Below are 17,074 nucleotides of genomic sequence, written 5' to 3'. Positions count from 1 at the left end.
AGCAAGTATTAGAATAGTATCATATTGTGAGAAACTGTCAGAACGCAAAATTTTTGTTTCCTAGGTAATTGCTAGTGATGGGCAACTCAAAACTAAATAGCAAAAGAAACTGATGTCAGCAACTCTTCCCAGAAAATCCAACATATCTTCACTGTTGTTACCGCCATCACAACTGTCACAATGTCTAAGTGGGTAAACTAGCTGCTTAATCACATGGAAGCCCAATTTCTCTAAGGCAAATAAAGTATCAGTTCACACTAAATGATATGAACAGCATTTAGCCTCATCAATACAGTGGTGATAAATATATATGGACAGAATAATGTAAACAGTAACCGGTTAAAAACTATCAAAAAGCATTCTTCCCAAATACTCTTCAAGCAAGGGGCTGAGTGTTAACACTTCCTTCTCTCCAAAACAACACTTTAGGTACTGGTTATCACAGAGTGTAGTGAGTATGGCACATCCGAAATTATAAAATTGTCTCCAAAAACACATTTATTTATTCACATTTATGAAACATTTATTAATGGCCCGCTATGTGCCAAGCACTACTATATGCTACGTACTGAGGATACAATAAAAGTAAGATTTACCAAGAAAGTCTGGATGATGGCTTAAATGTTTCCTCTAATTTCTAAATTTGGACTTCCCTGTAAATTATTGGGTCATTAGTACTGAAAATATAACATTAAAAATAATCTAATTTTGGAGACAGGGAATGGTACAGGAGCCTCCTACATAAATGAAAAGGGGAAAACTCAGCAGGTATAATATCCTTCAGATTCTATTCTGATTTGTAATTTATTTATATTCCACTTTTTCCACTAAGATTTAAGGCAACTTAGAACATATGTAAAATGTAATAAGATAGCATAATTAAAGGGAAACAAAGAAGGAAAAATGAAGGAAGCAATTATAAAACAAAGCCAGGAGCTAAAAAATTGGCTTTTGGTAGTTAAAAAAAATTCAGATTTAAGCTTTCCAGTAAATAACTCAAGTAGAGAAACCTTATCAGTTATGCCATCCAGTACCCATAGGATTAAAAAAAAAAAAAAAAAAAAAAGACCAACTGCTTTCAAGTACTACTACATATTAAACCAAGAATTGTTTTTTTAGAGGTCTTTATAAAGGTACTACTATCATGCAATTAACAATTATCAATTACATCCTTAAAAGAGATATAATGACAAGTTTTACCGGACTGTTTCTTAAAGTATCACCTCATAAAAGCTGATAGCATGACCCCGAATGCAGATTTTCTTTAATGTCATTAAACTCAGAAAACTGAGCTGGGAGATAGATCTAACATCCACTATGAAAGAAAGTCAGAACGCCAAAGAAAGTCAGAACGCCAAAGAAAGAGGTGTGCCTGATCAGGCTACTCCTGCACCAGGAGATGAAAGGGGCATACTCTGCAATCCAGGATGACATTCTCCTTAGGAAATATTATAACATTTATTTTCATTATATAGACAAATAGGTACTTGAAGCCTCGAAGTTCCACTCTATACAGCACAGTCTTAAAATTTTTATCCTGCAAAACTTCTAGGGTATGCATTTCTAGGCACACTCAGGGTTCAACAATTCAGCAGACTGAAATAGAAGGTGATCCCTGGAGACTCACATTATCTGCAACAGCTATACAAGATGGTGAACTTTAACTAAATGCATTACTATGATCAAAAATAAGACTTAGTACATTACCACCAACAGTCATGGATCTGGTCAAAGAAGGTTGTAATAAAGTTTCTTCATCATTAAATTGTTTCTTAAGTTCTTCTACAGATTCCAGATGGAGTTGAAGAAATTCTGCTGTTGCTGTTGATGCTTCTTCTTTAACAGGGTCTATCATTCTCTTCAGAAGTACTAGGTCATCCTTTCGGACTTTCAAACAAAGTTTCTCCATTTCTCGGATATTGGAACGGAGTTGCTACAAAAGAAAAAAAAATCATTAAAGCCACCATCTATTAATATGAAATATCTTTATTGTCAAAAGTAATCTGTGATAATGCTTGTAAATGGAAATAATACAAGTATTCTCTACGGCAGAAAGTATACCTTTTTAAAAATTTTTTGTATCTCTAGCCAAATTGAACTTCATGAGAACTCACATCCAGGTACTTTGAGTTTGTTTAGCATTCTTTTCCTTCATTAAATGTGATTATTATAAAGATAACACACGCTCTTCATAATAAATCAAACACTGTAGAACATATCTAGACAAACTTAATGATGCCCGCCTTCACTGATCCCACCACCTCTCTTTACCCAGTCCTTCCACACATTTCCCACTGCTCATGCAAACATTAACATATATAGCCTTTCTTTTCACACACACACACAAAAAAAGGATTACACTGTGCATAATAATCCATAATTTGTTATTTCTCACCCCAATAATATAACAATACCACCATGGATATCCTTCCATGGGTGTACCATATTCCACAGTATAGATGGAAAATAATGTATTCAATGACTCCTCCAAGTGATCAATAGTCATTCATGTTGTTTCCAAAACAGAAGTCCTTGAATATAATCCTAATATACCATAACAGTATCTATCACTATTATAGTATATTCTATTATACTATATTTTGTAGGATCGATTTCCTGGGTGCCTGGGTAGCTCAGTTGGTTAAGCATCCGACTTCGGCTCAGATCGTGATCTCACAGTTCTTGAGTTTGAGTCCTGCTCTGGGCTCTGTGCTGACAGCTCAGAGCCTGGAGCCTGCTTCAGATTCTGTGTCTCCCTCTCTCTGCTCCTCCCCTACTCGTGCTCTGTCGCTGTCTCTCAAAAATAAATGTTAAAAAATTAAAAAAAAAATGATTCCCAAAAGTGAGAGTACTTAAAGGATAATGCGCATTCTTATTTCAATAACTATTAACAGTGTTTTCCTACCAGTAACAAATTATACTACCACCAAAGTATGAATGCCCATTTCCCTACATACTGCCAGTTGTACATGTTATCTCACTGTTGTTTTAATTTGCATTTCTGAGTGTTGTCAGATTTTTATCAAATGATTTCCCTCTCTTTTTAAAACCATCTACTGACATAATCATGGGGCACCTGGGTGGCTCAGTCGGTTAAGCATCTGGCTGTTGATTTTGTCTCAGGTCATGATCTCACGGTTATGAGACTGAACCCCACATCTGGCTCTGTGCTGAGAGTGTGTGGAGCCTGCTTAAGATTCTCTCTCTCTCCCTATGACCCTCTCACATGCTCGCTCTCAAAAAAAAAAAAAATCATCTACTGACATAATCATAAATTTTCCTCTAAGGTGCTGATATAACGAGCTACGGGCAGGTTTCATGGTATAGAGCCATCTTTATACTTCTGAGATAAACTCTTCCTAATCACATATATAATTTCTTTGATTCAATTTGCTAATAATTTATTTGGACTTTTAACACATCTGTTTGTGTGTGCATGCATGTGCACACATGAACGGTGTGTCTATATTATCTCTATCAGACTTAAGGTCACTTTAACAAATTTAAGGTTGTGCTAGTTTCACAGAATGAACTGTGGAGCTTTCCATTTTTTCCAATAGTCTATACTCCTGAAAAACATAAAATCCAACTATTCTTTGACAATTAAATACAACTAACTTGCAAGAATGATCTGAGTATGATGCTTTTAAAAATTATAGATCTCTATATTATATAATTTATAATATATATTAATATAACAATTTTCATATAACATTTTAAATTCTTCTCCCCTATTGTACTTCCACAGATACTAATGCAAATTCTGTATAATAGGACAAAATGTACTAATTTCTTTAATTTCTCAAGTACTTACTCTGAGTGAAGTGTTACATTCCATATTACTACATTCCACATTATTACATTATAGGAAAATCAGAACAAAGATAACTTGTTTAGGATTTACTTAATTATCTAGCAGCAAAGTGCAGTTAAAACCGAGGTTTTTTTAATTAAGTTTTTATTTTAATGCCAGCATAGTCAATACAGTGTTAGTTTCAGGTCAACAATACAGTGATTCAACAATTCCATATTACACCCAGCACTCATCACAACAACTGCACTCTTTAATCCCCATCACCTGTTTCACCCATTCACCCATCCTCCCAACCCACCTCCCCTCTGGTAACTATCAGTTTGTTCTCTATAGTTAAGAGTCTGTTTCTTGGTTTCTCTTTCTCTCTCTCTTTTTCCTTTGACCATTTGTTTTGTTTCTTAAATTCCACATGAGTGAGATTATATGGTATTTGTCTTTCTCTAACTTATTTCACTCATCATTAATATCTCTAGCTCCATCCATGTTGCTGCAAATGACAAGATTTCATTCTTTTTTATGGGTGAATAATATTCCTCTGTGTGTGTGTGTATCACATCATCTTTATTCATCTATCCATGGATACCTGGGTTGCTTCCATAATTTGGCTATTGTAAATAATACTGGTATAAACACAGAGGTGCATGTATCCCTTTGAAATAGTGGGTTTAAAAAATTTTTTTTCTATGTTTGTTTATTTTTAGGAGAGAACAAGCATGAATGGGGGAGGGGCAGAGAGAGGGAGGCAAAGGATCCAAAGTGGGCTCTGCACTGACAGAGAGCCCGATGTGGCACACAAACTCATGAACCATGAGATCGTGACCTGAGCCAAAGTTGGATGCTCGATGGACTGAGCCACCCAGGTGCCCCTGAATTTGCATTTTTTGTATTTTGGGGTAAATACCCAGTTTGCATTCCCACCAACAGTGCACAAGGCTTCCCTTTCCTCTACATCCTCATCAACACTTGTTTCTTGTGTTTTGATTTTAGTCATTCTGACAAGTATGAGGTGATATCTCACTGTTGTTTTGATTTCCATTTCCCTGAGGATGAGTGACATTCAGCATCTTTTCATGTGTCTGTTAGCCATCTGGAGATCTTCTTTAGACAAATGTCTGTTCATGTCTTCTGCCCATTTTTTAATTGGATCATTTGTTTTTTGGGGTGTTAAGTTGTATCAGTTCTTTATATTTTGGATATGTCATTTGCAAATACCTTCTTGTATTCAGTAGGTTGCCTTTTAGTTTTGATGACTGTTTCTTTTGCTGTGCAGAAGCTTTTTATTTTGATGTAGTCCCAACAGTTCATGTCTTTTATTTCCCTTGCCTCAGGAGACATATCTAGAAAAATGTTGCTCTGGCCAATGTCAGAAAAATTACTGCCTGTGCTCTCTTCTAGGATTCAATGAAAACCCCGGTATTCTTAAAAGTCCAGCAATCTTTCCATTAAACTACAACCACAATTCCTATCTATATGGCACCTTAATATAATCTAAACTATTCATTTTATTCTAGTAAAATGAAAAACAATTCTGAAGGGGCGCTGGGGTGGCTCAGTTGGTTGAGTGTCTGACTCTTGATTTCATCTTAGGTCATGATCCCGGGGTCATGGGATCCAGCCCTGTGTAAAGCTCCTCTCTGAATGTGGAACCTGCTTAAGATTCTCTCTTTTCCTCCCTCCCTCCCTCCCTCCCTCTCGCTCCCTCCCTCCCCCCTTGCCCCTCTCCCCCCACTCATGCTCTTCCTCTCTAAAATAAATTAAATTTTTTAACAAGTTAAAAAAAGCAGGGGCACTTGGGTGGCTCAGTCGGTTAAGTATCTGACTTCAGCTCAGGTCATGATCTCGCAGTTCGTGGGTTCAAGTCCAGAGTCGGGCTATGTGCTAACAGCTCAGAGCCTGGAGCCTGGTTCCAATTCTGTGTCTCCCTTTCTCTCTGCCCCCCTCTCACTCCAGCTCTGTCTCTCTCACAAAAATAAATAAACGTTAAAAAAAGTTTTTTTAATTCAAAAAAAAATCCGGAAAAAATAGTTTAGCTGCAACCTAATGTATCTTGTAAGATTTTCTGAGTGAATCAAAAAGTTGTGTCTCTATCCTGTCATGATTCTATATTTCCTTTAACTTTATGTCACTCTTACCATCCCAATGTGAACTGCAAAACCTAAGGATAACTGAACTATAAATTAAAAATATGTGACATGCAATCATTAACATGGAAAAATCATAGAACATACAGGCCTATGTTATCATCTAGTACAACCTTATGATTTTACAAGAGAGAAACTGGACTCCAGATGAGCACAGTGGCAGAATTAGGTCTAGAGCAAGTCCTGGAACAATATTATTGCTAACACACCACCATCTCTTGGCAATGCAATTCTTTTTTTTTTTTTTTTTTAATTTTAGAGAGAGAGCACAAGCAGGGGAGAGGGGCAGAGAGAGGGAGAGAGAATCTTAAGCAGGCTCCACGCTGAGCACAGAGCCCAATACAGGGCTCGATCCCACAACCCTGGGGATCATGACCCGAGCCAAAATCAAGAATGGTATGTACAACCGACTGAGCCACCCAGACACCAACGGCTGTACAATTCTCTTCCGAACTACAGTTGTAAAGCTTGGTTACATACTTGCCACATAGTCCATAAAAATATTTTAGGCAATATTATCTTGGAGAAGCATTAAAAAGTTTCTGCAGCTAATGACTATTTGCCTATGACATAGTCTTACTCTCTTACAGAATTTGTGCATCTGTTTATGCCCCAGTCAAATTATAGTGTCCAGAATTCTATTACTATGGGTGGAGGAGAAAATGTTAAGAGAAAGAAAGAAAATATCCATTGAACTATATTTCTGATACTATACTAACAAAAACACAATGGCTGGATTTTTATCAACACTTACTATAAGTTGTCTGTTGTACTAAGTATTTACCTTCTTCATCTTGTTTTACCTTCACAACTTACTTTTGAAACAGGTATTACTATCATTCTCATTTTAAAGAAGAGGAAATTAAAGCAAGAAAAAATTTTTGAAAGCCCAGGATTACACTTCTAATAAAAAGTACAGCCAGGAATCAAATCCAGGCTGCAGAGCATGTGTTCTCAACAACTTTTCTACATAGCTATAATATCCAACAGAAATATAATGCAAACCACAAATGTAAGCCATATATGTAATTTAAAATTTTCTGACAGTCACATTAAAAAGAAACAGTTGAAGTTAATTTTAATGTTTGTATTTAACTCAATATATCCAAAATATTATCAACATGTAATCAATATAAAAATTATTAATGAAATATTTTACATTTACAGCACGTCTCAATTCAAACTAGCCACATTTTAAGTGCTCAACAATTACATGTGGCTAGGAGCTAACATATTGGACAATATAGTTATAGAGTCTCTCCAAAATCAAATAAAAGTAACAGGATGGCAAAACCATATGTGAAAAATATAAAATGGGTCTTTCTGCTTCTGGGTATAGCAAACTAGATAATTCAAAGTAACCCTCCCACCAATGACTAGTTAAAAAGCTGAAAATCACAAACAAAATTCAAAGGCATCAAAAAGCAAAGAAGACAGTAAGAAATGTACAGGTCTAGAATTAGACAAAAGTGGAAATCCAGAGAGGTGAGTCCTAAACTCAAGGCCACATTTGCTTGGGGGTACTTGCTTACCAGAGTGTTTGACAGGCTCACAAATTTCTTTTTTTTTTTTTTTTAATTTTATTTTTTATTTTTTAAAATTTACATCCAAATTAGTTAGCATATAGTGCAACAGTGATTTCAGGAGTAGATTCCTTAGTGTCCCTTACCCCATCCCCCTTCCCACAACCCCTCCAGTAACCCTCAGTTTGTTCTCCATATTTATGAGTCTCTTCTGTTTTGTCCCCCTCCCTGGTTTTATATTAGTTTTGTTTCCTTCCCTTATGTTCATCTGTTTTCTCTCTTAAAGTCCTCATATGAGTGAAGTCATAGGATTTCTGTCTTTCTCTAATTTCACTTAGCAAATACCCTCTAGTTCCATCCACGTAGTTGCACATGGCAAGATTTCATTCTTTTTGATTGCCGAGTAATACTCCATTGCATATATACACCACATCTTCTTTATCCATTCATCCATCGATGGACATTTGGGCTCTTTCCATACTTTGGCTATTGTTGATAGTGCTATAAATATGGGGGTGCATGTGTCCCTTCAAAACAGCACACCTGTATCCCGTGGATAAATGTCCAGTAGTGCAATTGCTGGGTCGTAGGGTAGTTCTATTTTTAGTTTTTTTTTTTTTTTTAATTTTTTTTTTCAACGTTTTTTATTTATTTTTGGGACAGAGAGAGACAGAGCATGAACGGGGGAGGGGCAGAGAGAGAGGGAGACACAGAATCGGAAACAGGCTCCAGGCTCCGAGCCATCAGCCCAGAGCCTGACGCGGGGCTCGAACTCACGGACCGCGAGATCGTGACCTGGCTGAAGTCGGACGCTTAACCGACTGCGCCACCCAGGCGCCCCTATTTTTAGTTTTTTGAGGAGCCTCCATACCGTTTTCCAGAGTGGCTACACCAACTTGCATTCCCATCACAAATTTCTGAGTAAAATACTCAGTGCTGGAGCCTGCTAATTATAAGCACTATGGTGCTTTGAGCTGGGATCTGAAAGAGCTGTACCCTGAGAGTACAGGTGATCCTAAAATCAATCAGCCCTCAGGTGAGCTACAGTTTGGCTTCCAGTCTTTTGGGTAGTGTATAAAAACTTTAATGCCTGAAACCATATACAGACAAGCATGGAAAATTAGTACCCTACTCTCACTCTCAAAATAAACTTTAAGAAAAAAATAAACTTTTTATTTAAGTAAAAATAAATAAATAAATAAATAAAAGTGTGGGTAAATCTAGATGACCAGTAACTATTCTAAAACAGTAATAATCATAATGGTAATAATAGTAACTTGAGGATTTTAAATATATGTATAAAATTAAAATATATAAAAATAGCATTTAATTTGGGGGGCACACAAACAACTAAAATATTCCAAGGTACCTGTATAATCTATATTGTTTATGGATGTTGTTGTAATTTCCAGTAAAAGAGTATATAATTCCAAAACCAACAAGAACAGTTGGATCAATAAAAAATACAAGAAAGTGAAAATGGAGATGAAAAAGAACACAAAATACATGGAAGAAGTAGAAAGCAAACAAGAGAGTATAAGTTTTAAACCTAAATATATCAATAATTACATAAAACATAAATGGAATAAATGTTCCAGTTAAAAGATAAAAACTTTCAGACTGGAAAATATATTTAAATACATCTAAAACATATAGGCAGTTCAAAGTAAAAGGATAAAAAAATAAACCCTGTACAGCTGAACAACCTTGAACAATATAGGTTTGAATCTATAGATTCAATAAATTAGAATAAATTTGAAAAAGATTTTTTGTTTTCGTGGAGCTTGACAAGCGGATTCTCAAATGTATGTGGAATTGCAAGGCAGCCTGGGTGGCTCAGTCAGTTGAGCATCCAACTCCTGACTTCAGCTTAGGTCATGATCTTGCGGTTCGTGAGATCCAGCCCCACACAAGGCTCTGCATTGACAGCATGGAGCCTGCTTGGGATTCTGTCTCTCCACCCCCCCCTGCCCTCCCCCAGCTCGCGGGCGCACACACACGGTTTCTCAAAATAAATAAACAAACTTTTAAAAGAATGTATATGAAATTGTATATACAGGGCTGAGACTAGCCTTGAAGAAGGTAGGAGAACTTCCTCTATTATATACTGATTGATTATAAAGCCACAGTAACTAAGACAGTGTGCTATTAGTTCAAGAATAGAGACAAATACACCAATGAAACATAGCCAAGAAGCAACCCAAACATATATGCACTGAATTCATAACAAAGGTTCCACCGCAGGGAAGCATGATCTTTCCAAAAGTCAGTGCTTGGTCATTTGGGTATGCCTGTGGGAAAAAGATAAAACTGGACACACCACTTCACACCATACACAATAATCAACCAAGTGGACTGCAGACCTAAATGTGAAAGGCAAAACAATAGAATATCTTTATGACATTAGGGTAGGAAATACTTCTTAAATGTGGCATAAGAAAGCAACAAGAAAAAAATTGATAACCTTGACTATATTAAATTAAATGAACTTCTAAGTCATTGAAGAACACAACTAAGACAATGAAAAGGTTAACCACTGAGTGAAAGAAGATAATTGCAACAAATATACTGATAAAGTGGTCACAGGCAGAATAAAGAGCTCTTATAGAGAGTAGAAAAAGACAAAAAACCCATAGAAATGTGGGCAAGAACCCAAAATGGGCACTTCTCATAAACAATAAGTTACTCAATCTCATTTATAGTCAGGTAAATGTAAATTAAACCATAATTAACTACCCACTAGAAAGCTAAAATTAAACTCTGACTTTACTGAATAGTGGTGAGGATGTGTAGACCACAGGAACTCACATTCATTGCTGGAAGGAGTGTAAAATTAGTACAACTATTTTGGAAAATAGTTTGGTACTATACTACAGTGAAAATAAGGATGCCCAATGTCCTAAAAATATACTCAACAGAAATGTATGCACATGTGTATCAGTAAAAATATACAAGAACGCTAATCACATTTGTAATAGGAACTGAAAACCCAAATGACCATCAACATATCATAGTATATATTTACCATACACTATGGTAAACTCATACAATGGACTACACACAATAATGAAAATGACTGAATACTGCTATAGGCAAGAACACAGATAAGTCTCAAGCTAGACACAAAAGACATATTTTGTTTAATTCAATTTATATAATGTTCAAGAATAGACTAAATTAATTTATAACTTAATGATACATTCTGGTGGTAAAATTATACAGAGAGACTAAGAAACAGTTACCATATAAATCAAGATAGTAATTACTTTTGGTGGGAGAAAGGTGATTGTTATAGGGAAGAGACTATGAGGGGTTTCTAGGATGCTGGCAATTTTCTATTTTTGATCTGAGTAGTAGTTACTTGAGTGTTCCCAGGATAACAATTTGTTTAGGTGTATATTTATGTTGTATGCATGGCACACATGTTATATTTCACATTAAAAAGTTTTAGTAACATTTTTAGAAAAGCACATTATATTAACCTGATGGTCATTTAAGTTAAGGATAGAAACAAGTCAAGTTTGAAAGCATTTGGGTAGAGGTAAAAATGAGTATCAATCTCACTGTGGAAGTATATTGCCAACCATCTTCCTGGATAAAAGATAAATTCATTCATTTGACTAGATTGTGATTTACCTAATTTCTTTACCATTGTATCCTCAAGGCTATATGTGATCCCTCATATACGCTTTGATTCAATAAACATAGTAAATGAATAATGAATTCTTTCTTAATATTTTCCACAAAGGGCAAAGCAGTAGTCCAACAACAACAGAGATCTCCAACTATCAAGAATCTAACTAAATTAGTTCCCTAGGAATGCATAATATAAGTCACTAAGCATATGAAACGTATCATCTTTCATCAGCTGGAAGAAATAATGAACGGAACCACTTTTTTGGAATTAATTCTGACATACAAGGATAAAATAGTGAAGTGGGAATGAAACGCATGAGAAAAAGCAACCATGCCATCTTGGAGCTCTTAATAGTTAAAAAAGAATAATGGAAACACTGATACTCAGGGAACTGAATCAAGTTTTTCTGGAGAAAATAGTTGTGTGATGCCACAGAAATTATATTGTGATAGGAAGATCTTTTTTGAAAGAGAGAGTTTCTAAAAGGTGATATCCTGACACTAGAAACAAAAAAGCTAATCTGATAAGAAAGAAAAGAGGTATCTGAAGAATCCAATATGGTGGTATATGGTGTGCTATGGTAAGTTCAGAATTTTAAGAGACCTGTTTTTTAAAAAAAAGAAAAAGAAAGGCATGTGAACAAGGATGAATACAAAAGAGTGATCTGAAACAAGGAGAATCATGTAAGTAAAGTAGGAGCCCAGAATGAGCGGAGGCTGATGAAAAATGTTAAGAACAATAAAAAGGATTTAAAAAATACATGTAGAGCAAGAACAAGAAAGGAGGATTAGGTCTACCGCTTAGGGCAGATGGTATAATGTTAACAGATGATGCAGAAAAAGCAGAGCTACCAAACTCCTATTTTGCTTTTGATTCTCTATTAAGAAGATATATTCAAAAGTGAAAGGGGCATAAGAAACATGCTCAAAGGAAACTTGAAACATCTTACTATAAGAATCTAGACAGGCTTCATGAAGGAAGTGAGATTTGAGCTTACCCTAAAGAACACTAGGAAAACAGAACATACTAAATAGACTAGACTGGGGAAAGACAGAGGTGGAGGACAAGGACAGAAGTCTTCTAAATACCACACTTCATCAATTTTAAGACACAATATCTTTCCCACATTCTAACATCTCTGAAATTGGAATGCACCTTAAAATAGATGTCAAAAAAGCACAACGTGCCATTCTCTGGCAGCACTTTTTCTTTCTTGGAGGTACACAAAACAATGGTGTGTCTTACAACAGATGGTACCTTAGATTTAATTTCCTCCTTGAGGTTCTATAGGACCTATGCTAATCAGAGTAGAGGTGAAAAATCCTAAATCCTGATTATTAAGCTCATAAATATTTCAAGGCAAAACTAAAATTTAAATTCAATTGAAGCTCAAAATAATCTGCAATAATTTACCTTCTAATAGCATTCATTTTGGAATCTACTGTATCCTCTTTTCCATTCCCTACCAGGCCTTGACTCTCTTTAATCTTTTCTTCTCTAAGTTCTGTCTACTATCCTCACTTCCCTTTCTTCCCCCCTCATCCCCTCTTTTCTATTGCTTCTCCCTTTCAAAATCTCTTAAAAATTTAAAAAGTACATAACTCAACTGTTCCATATTTCTGACAGTAAAATTATGAAAGTCAAGTTTTACTCCTAGAAGTTCCATGGCTGATATTCTTTCTTTCTTTCTTTCTTTCTTTCTTTCTTTCTTTCTTTCTTTCTTTCTTTCTTTCTTTCTTTTCATCACCTACAGAACTAGCATAGACTCTCTGTAGAGCAGTATCTTTCTAAATGTGGTCTGAAATCTACTATCTCAGAATCTCTAAAGTGAGTCCCAGAAATCTGTGTTCTCAACAAGTTCTGTATCACCACTGCTATGGAGACTAGGCTGATCAAGTTTCTTCTACAGAATCCAAGTTAATGTTCTTCAGTGAATTATTACAGTAGTAATAATTTCCAACTTTTTAACTTAATTCCAAAATTTGATCACAAAATCTTTCTTAATGCTAATGTTTTCTTATCCCACAGAAGAAAACTAGTAAACTTATTCCACTTGCAGTTTCAAAACATAATAATAGATTTCTGCTTCTGCAGAGTGTGTAGAACAGAGCACTGAAGTACTAGAGAGAGCTGCATAGAAAGAGAATCCTGCACATATGCAAGGGTACAATCCTCAAGTATGTAGCAGAGAAATGATCAGAACATGTATGTGGGAAAACTACTTGAGGCTAGGAGAAAAAAATCATCCAAAAAGATTAGAGGGAACAGTGCCTAGTACTCAAAGCTTTAAACAGTGTCTGTTCCCACCAGCTAAACTGGAAAAACTCTGAATTCCCTAGGCAGTGGGTAGAGCACTCAGAAAGGTTTTACTGCATTAGTGGGGAAATAATTAGCCCTAGACTGAGCACTGTTCCAATGAAGCCTAATAAATCATAAAAGTTAGACCCAAAAGAATCAAACTGTTTCCAAATATTTTAACTGTATTCCAGAACAAAGCTCAGTAAGATTTATAGGAACATAAAAATATCTAGCACTCAAAAAAAAAAAAAAAAAAAAAAAAATCTAGCACTCCGCCAAGTAAAGGCCTCCCAATCAAATATCACCAGACACACAAAGAAATAGGAAAATATGACCCAAAATGAGGAGAATAATCACTTGATTGAAACTGACCCAGAATTGACATAGATATTAGAATTAGCAGAGAAGGATATTAAAAGTTATTATAATTGTATTTAATATGTTTAAAAAGTTAAGGAGAGACATGAAAAATATAAAGAGAAACCCAAATCAGGGTGCCTGTCTGGCTCAGTTGGTAGAACATGTGACTCTTGATCTCAGGGTCATGAATTCAAGCCCCATGTAGGGTGTGGAGCCTACTCAATTAAAATAAAAAAATAAAAAAAAAAAAAAAAAAAGGAAGGAAGGAAGAAGGGGGTTAGGAAGGAACCCAAATCAAAGTTCTAGAGTTGAAAACTACAGTGTGTGTGATGAAAAATGCACTGAATGTATTAACAGCAGATTGGACACTGCTGCTGCTAAGACTAGTAAACACGAAGCATGAAGGCACAGAAATAAAACTATCTAAAATGAAACACAAAGAGAAAGAGGAATCCAAAAAATTGTAAGATAACTTCAAGAAGCCTAATATACGTGTAATTGGAGTCTCTGAAGAAGAGAGATGGGAGGGGACAGAAAACATATGAAGAAATATGGCCCCAAATTTTTCAAATTGGATGCAAACTATAAACCTAGAGATCCAAGAAACTCTACAAATTGAGAGCACAAGAAATGTGAAGAAAATGTCATACAAGCTCATCATGATCAAAGTATTCAGAGCCACTGATAAAGGGAAAATTGTAAAAGCAGCCAGAGAATAAACACATACTACATACTGAGAACAAAAATAAGAATGAAACATTTCTTATTGCAAAAAAATGCAAGTGAAAAAAAGTTGAAAACACCTCTAAGGTACTGAAAGAAAAAAGTTAATATAGAATCTTATATACAGCAAAATTCCTTTTAAAAACAAAGGCCAAATAAAGGCTTTTTATATATACAAAAGCAGAACTCTTCATCACCAGCAGAACTGTGCTCCAAAAATGTTAAAGGAAATCTTTTAGGCAAAAGGAAAATTATACCAGATGGAAATATGGTTATACACAAATGCATTAAGCACACCAGAAATAGAAATGCCATTATATAAGTTATTTTTCCCTTAATATCTAAATCACTTGAAAAAGATAATTGAGAGTTTACATTATGGAGTATATAACATATATATATATAAGTAAACATACAACAACAATTATATAAAGACTGGAGGGGAGAAATAAAGGTATATTTAAGTTTATTAAACATATGTGAAATAGTATAATATCACTTAAAGATAAACTGTAATAAGATGTATACTATAAACCCTAAAGCAACCACTAAAATAACAAAACCAAAAGGTATAGTTAGCATGACAAAGACATACAATGAAATAAAAAATAATTCAAAATAAAACAGAAACATCATTAATCAAATGAAAATTAGGGGCGCCTGGGTGGCTCAGTCGGTTGGGCGTCCGACTTCGGCTCAGGTCATGATCTCACGGTTCGTGGGTTTGAGCCCCACATCAGGCTCTGTGCTGACAGCTCGGAGCCTGGAGCCTGCTTCGGATTCTGTGTCTCCCTCTCTCTCTGACCCTCCCCCGTTCATGCTCTGTCTCTCTCTGTCTCAAAAATAAGTAAACATTAAAAAAAATTTAAAAAAAAAAAGAAAATTAAAATCACAGTGAGATACCACTAGAGACCTATTATAATGGCTGAAACTAAGAAGACTAACCATATCAAGTGTTGACAGTGATATGGAAGAATATGAAATGGTACAACCATCTCATAAAACAGCTTGGCAGTTTCAAATAATTAAGGAATAAAAACTATATGATCCAGCTATTCCCATTCATAAGTATTTATCCAAGAGAAACGAAATCCTTTGTTCATACAAAGTCCTGTACTCAAATGTTCACAGCAGCTTTATTTGTAATAACCTCAAACTGGAAATAACCCAAATGTCCATCACAAATGAACAGATAAACAAGCTGCGGTATATTTATACAACAGAATACCTACTCAACAGTGAAGAGGAATGAAATACTGATACACATTGTAACAATGAATGAACCCCCAAAATATTTATGTAGAGTGAAGGAAGCCGGACAGAAAAAGAAGTTCATATTTCATGATTCTATTTATATAAAATTCTAGGAAATCCAAACTACTGCACAGTGGCAGAAAGCAGGTCAGTGGTTGCTGGGGTATCCAGGGTGTGTGTGTGTGTGTGTGTGTGTGTGTGTGTAGAATGGGAAGGGGTACAGAGGGATTTGGGAGGGAGAATCCAGAAGGAGAGTTACAATGGGGTTTGAAGGAACTTTTTGGGGCAATGGATATATTCACTATTTTGACTGTAGTGACAGTGTCATGGCATACACATATGTCAAAACTTATCAAATTATGTACTTTATTGTATATCAATTAACACCTCAAGAAAATTGTTTAGGGTGAAAAAGCAGAAAGAAAATGCAAAACGATGTATTATTTATGTATAGCCACATGCACAGAAATGATAAATACTTGGTGCCTGGCTGGCTCGGTCAGGGGAGTGTACAACTCTTGACCTTGGGGGGTTGGAGTTCAGGCCCCATGCTGGGTGTAGAGCTTACTTAAAAAAATAAAAAAGAATGAAAAACTAAAAAGAAAAAAGAAATGATAAATACTTAAATCAGGAGAAAAGATTTCCTTCAGATTAAGATAGGAACAAGGAAAACGCAACCAAGGAAAATGGAACCAAGGAAAGGTACACAAGGGATTTCAATGGTATTTCTAAAATTTTCTTTTAAAAAAGGAACAGGGGCACCTGGGTAGCTCAGTTGGTTAAGTGACCAACTCTTGATTCAGATCAGGTCATGATCTCATGGTTCATGAGTTTAAGCCTCACATGAGGCTCTGCACTGACAGTACAGAACTTGCTTAGGATTCTCTCTCTCCCTCTCTGCCCTACTCCCTCCCTCCCCCTCTCTCAAAATAAATAAATAAACTTTAAAAATTTTTTAAAAAGAAGAAATAGTGACAAAATGTTACTATGTTACTTTGACAAAGTAGTGACAAAATGTTACTTTGACAAAGTTGGGTGATGAGGACATAAGTGTTACACTATTTTTAGTATTTTCTATATTTCATATGTTTGAAGTTTTGTGTGTGTGTGTGTGTGTGTGTGTGTGTGTGTGATTTGTCAAAAAGTTATTTCATCATTAGGTTGATGTCAGGTAGTTCCTAATTCCTATGTCAAGCATGTAAGTTCAGAATCATTTACTAGGGCTACAAAGAGAGTAGGTAAAAAGCTAACGTATTAGGTCTCTGCCATTCTACACAAAATTGTTTACACATGTATCTGCATTTTTCTAAAAGTAAACCCATGG

The 17,074-nt window shown here is 35.4% G+C and overlaps 1 protein-coding gene across 2 annotated transcripts in view; it reads right to left on the bottom strand.

Annotated features, from left to right (window-relative positions):
* The window catches only part of STX17 (syntaxin 17), a 74,464-nt gene that overhangs the window by 28,549 nt on the left and 28,841 nt on the right, over nt 1–17,074 (bottom strand). For both annotated transcript variants that reach the window (XR_006210654.1, XM_042964757.1), the window contains exon 4: nt 1,708–1,933. Coding sequence is in view for 1 of the 2 variants with exons in the window: in XM_042964757.1 (XP_042820691.1) it covers nt 1,708–1,933 (226 nt within the window). In the remaining variant the exon portion in view is untranslated. The remainder of the gene's footprint in view (nt 1–1,707; nt 1,934–17,074) is intronic.

The sequence above is a fragment of the Panthera tigris genome, chromosome D4 (genome assembly GCF_018350195.1).
Source record: "Panthera tigris isolate Pti1 chromosome D4, P.tigris_Pti1_mat1.1, whole genome shotgun sequence".
Taxonomy (NCBI): domain Eukaryota; kingdom Metazoa; phylum Chordata; class Mammalia; order Carnivora; family Felidae; genus Panthera; species Panthera tigris.
This window is presented reverse-complemented; position numbering and strand designations above follow the sequence as displayed.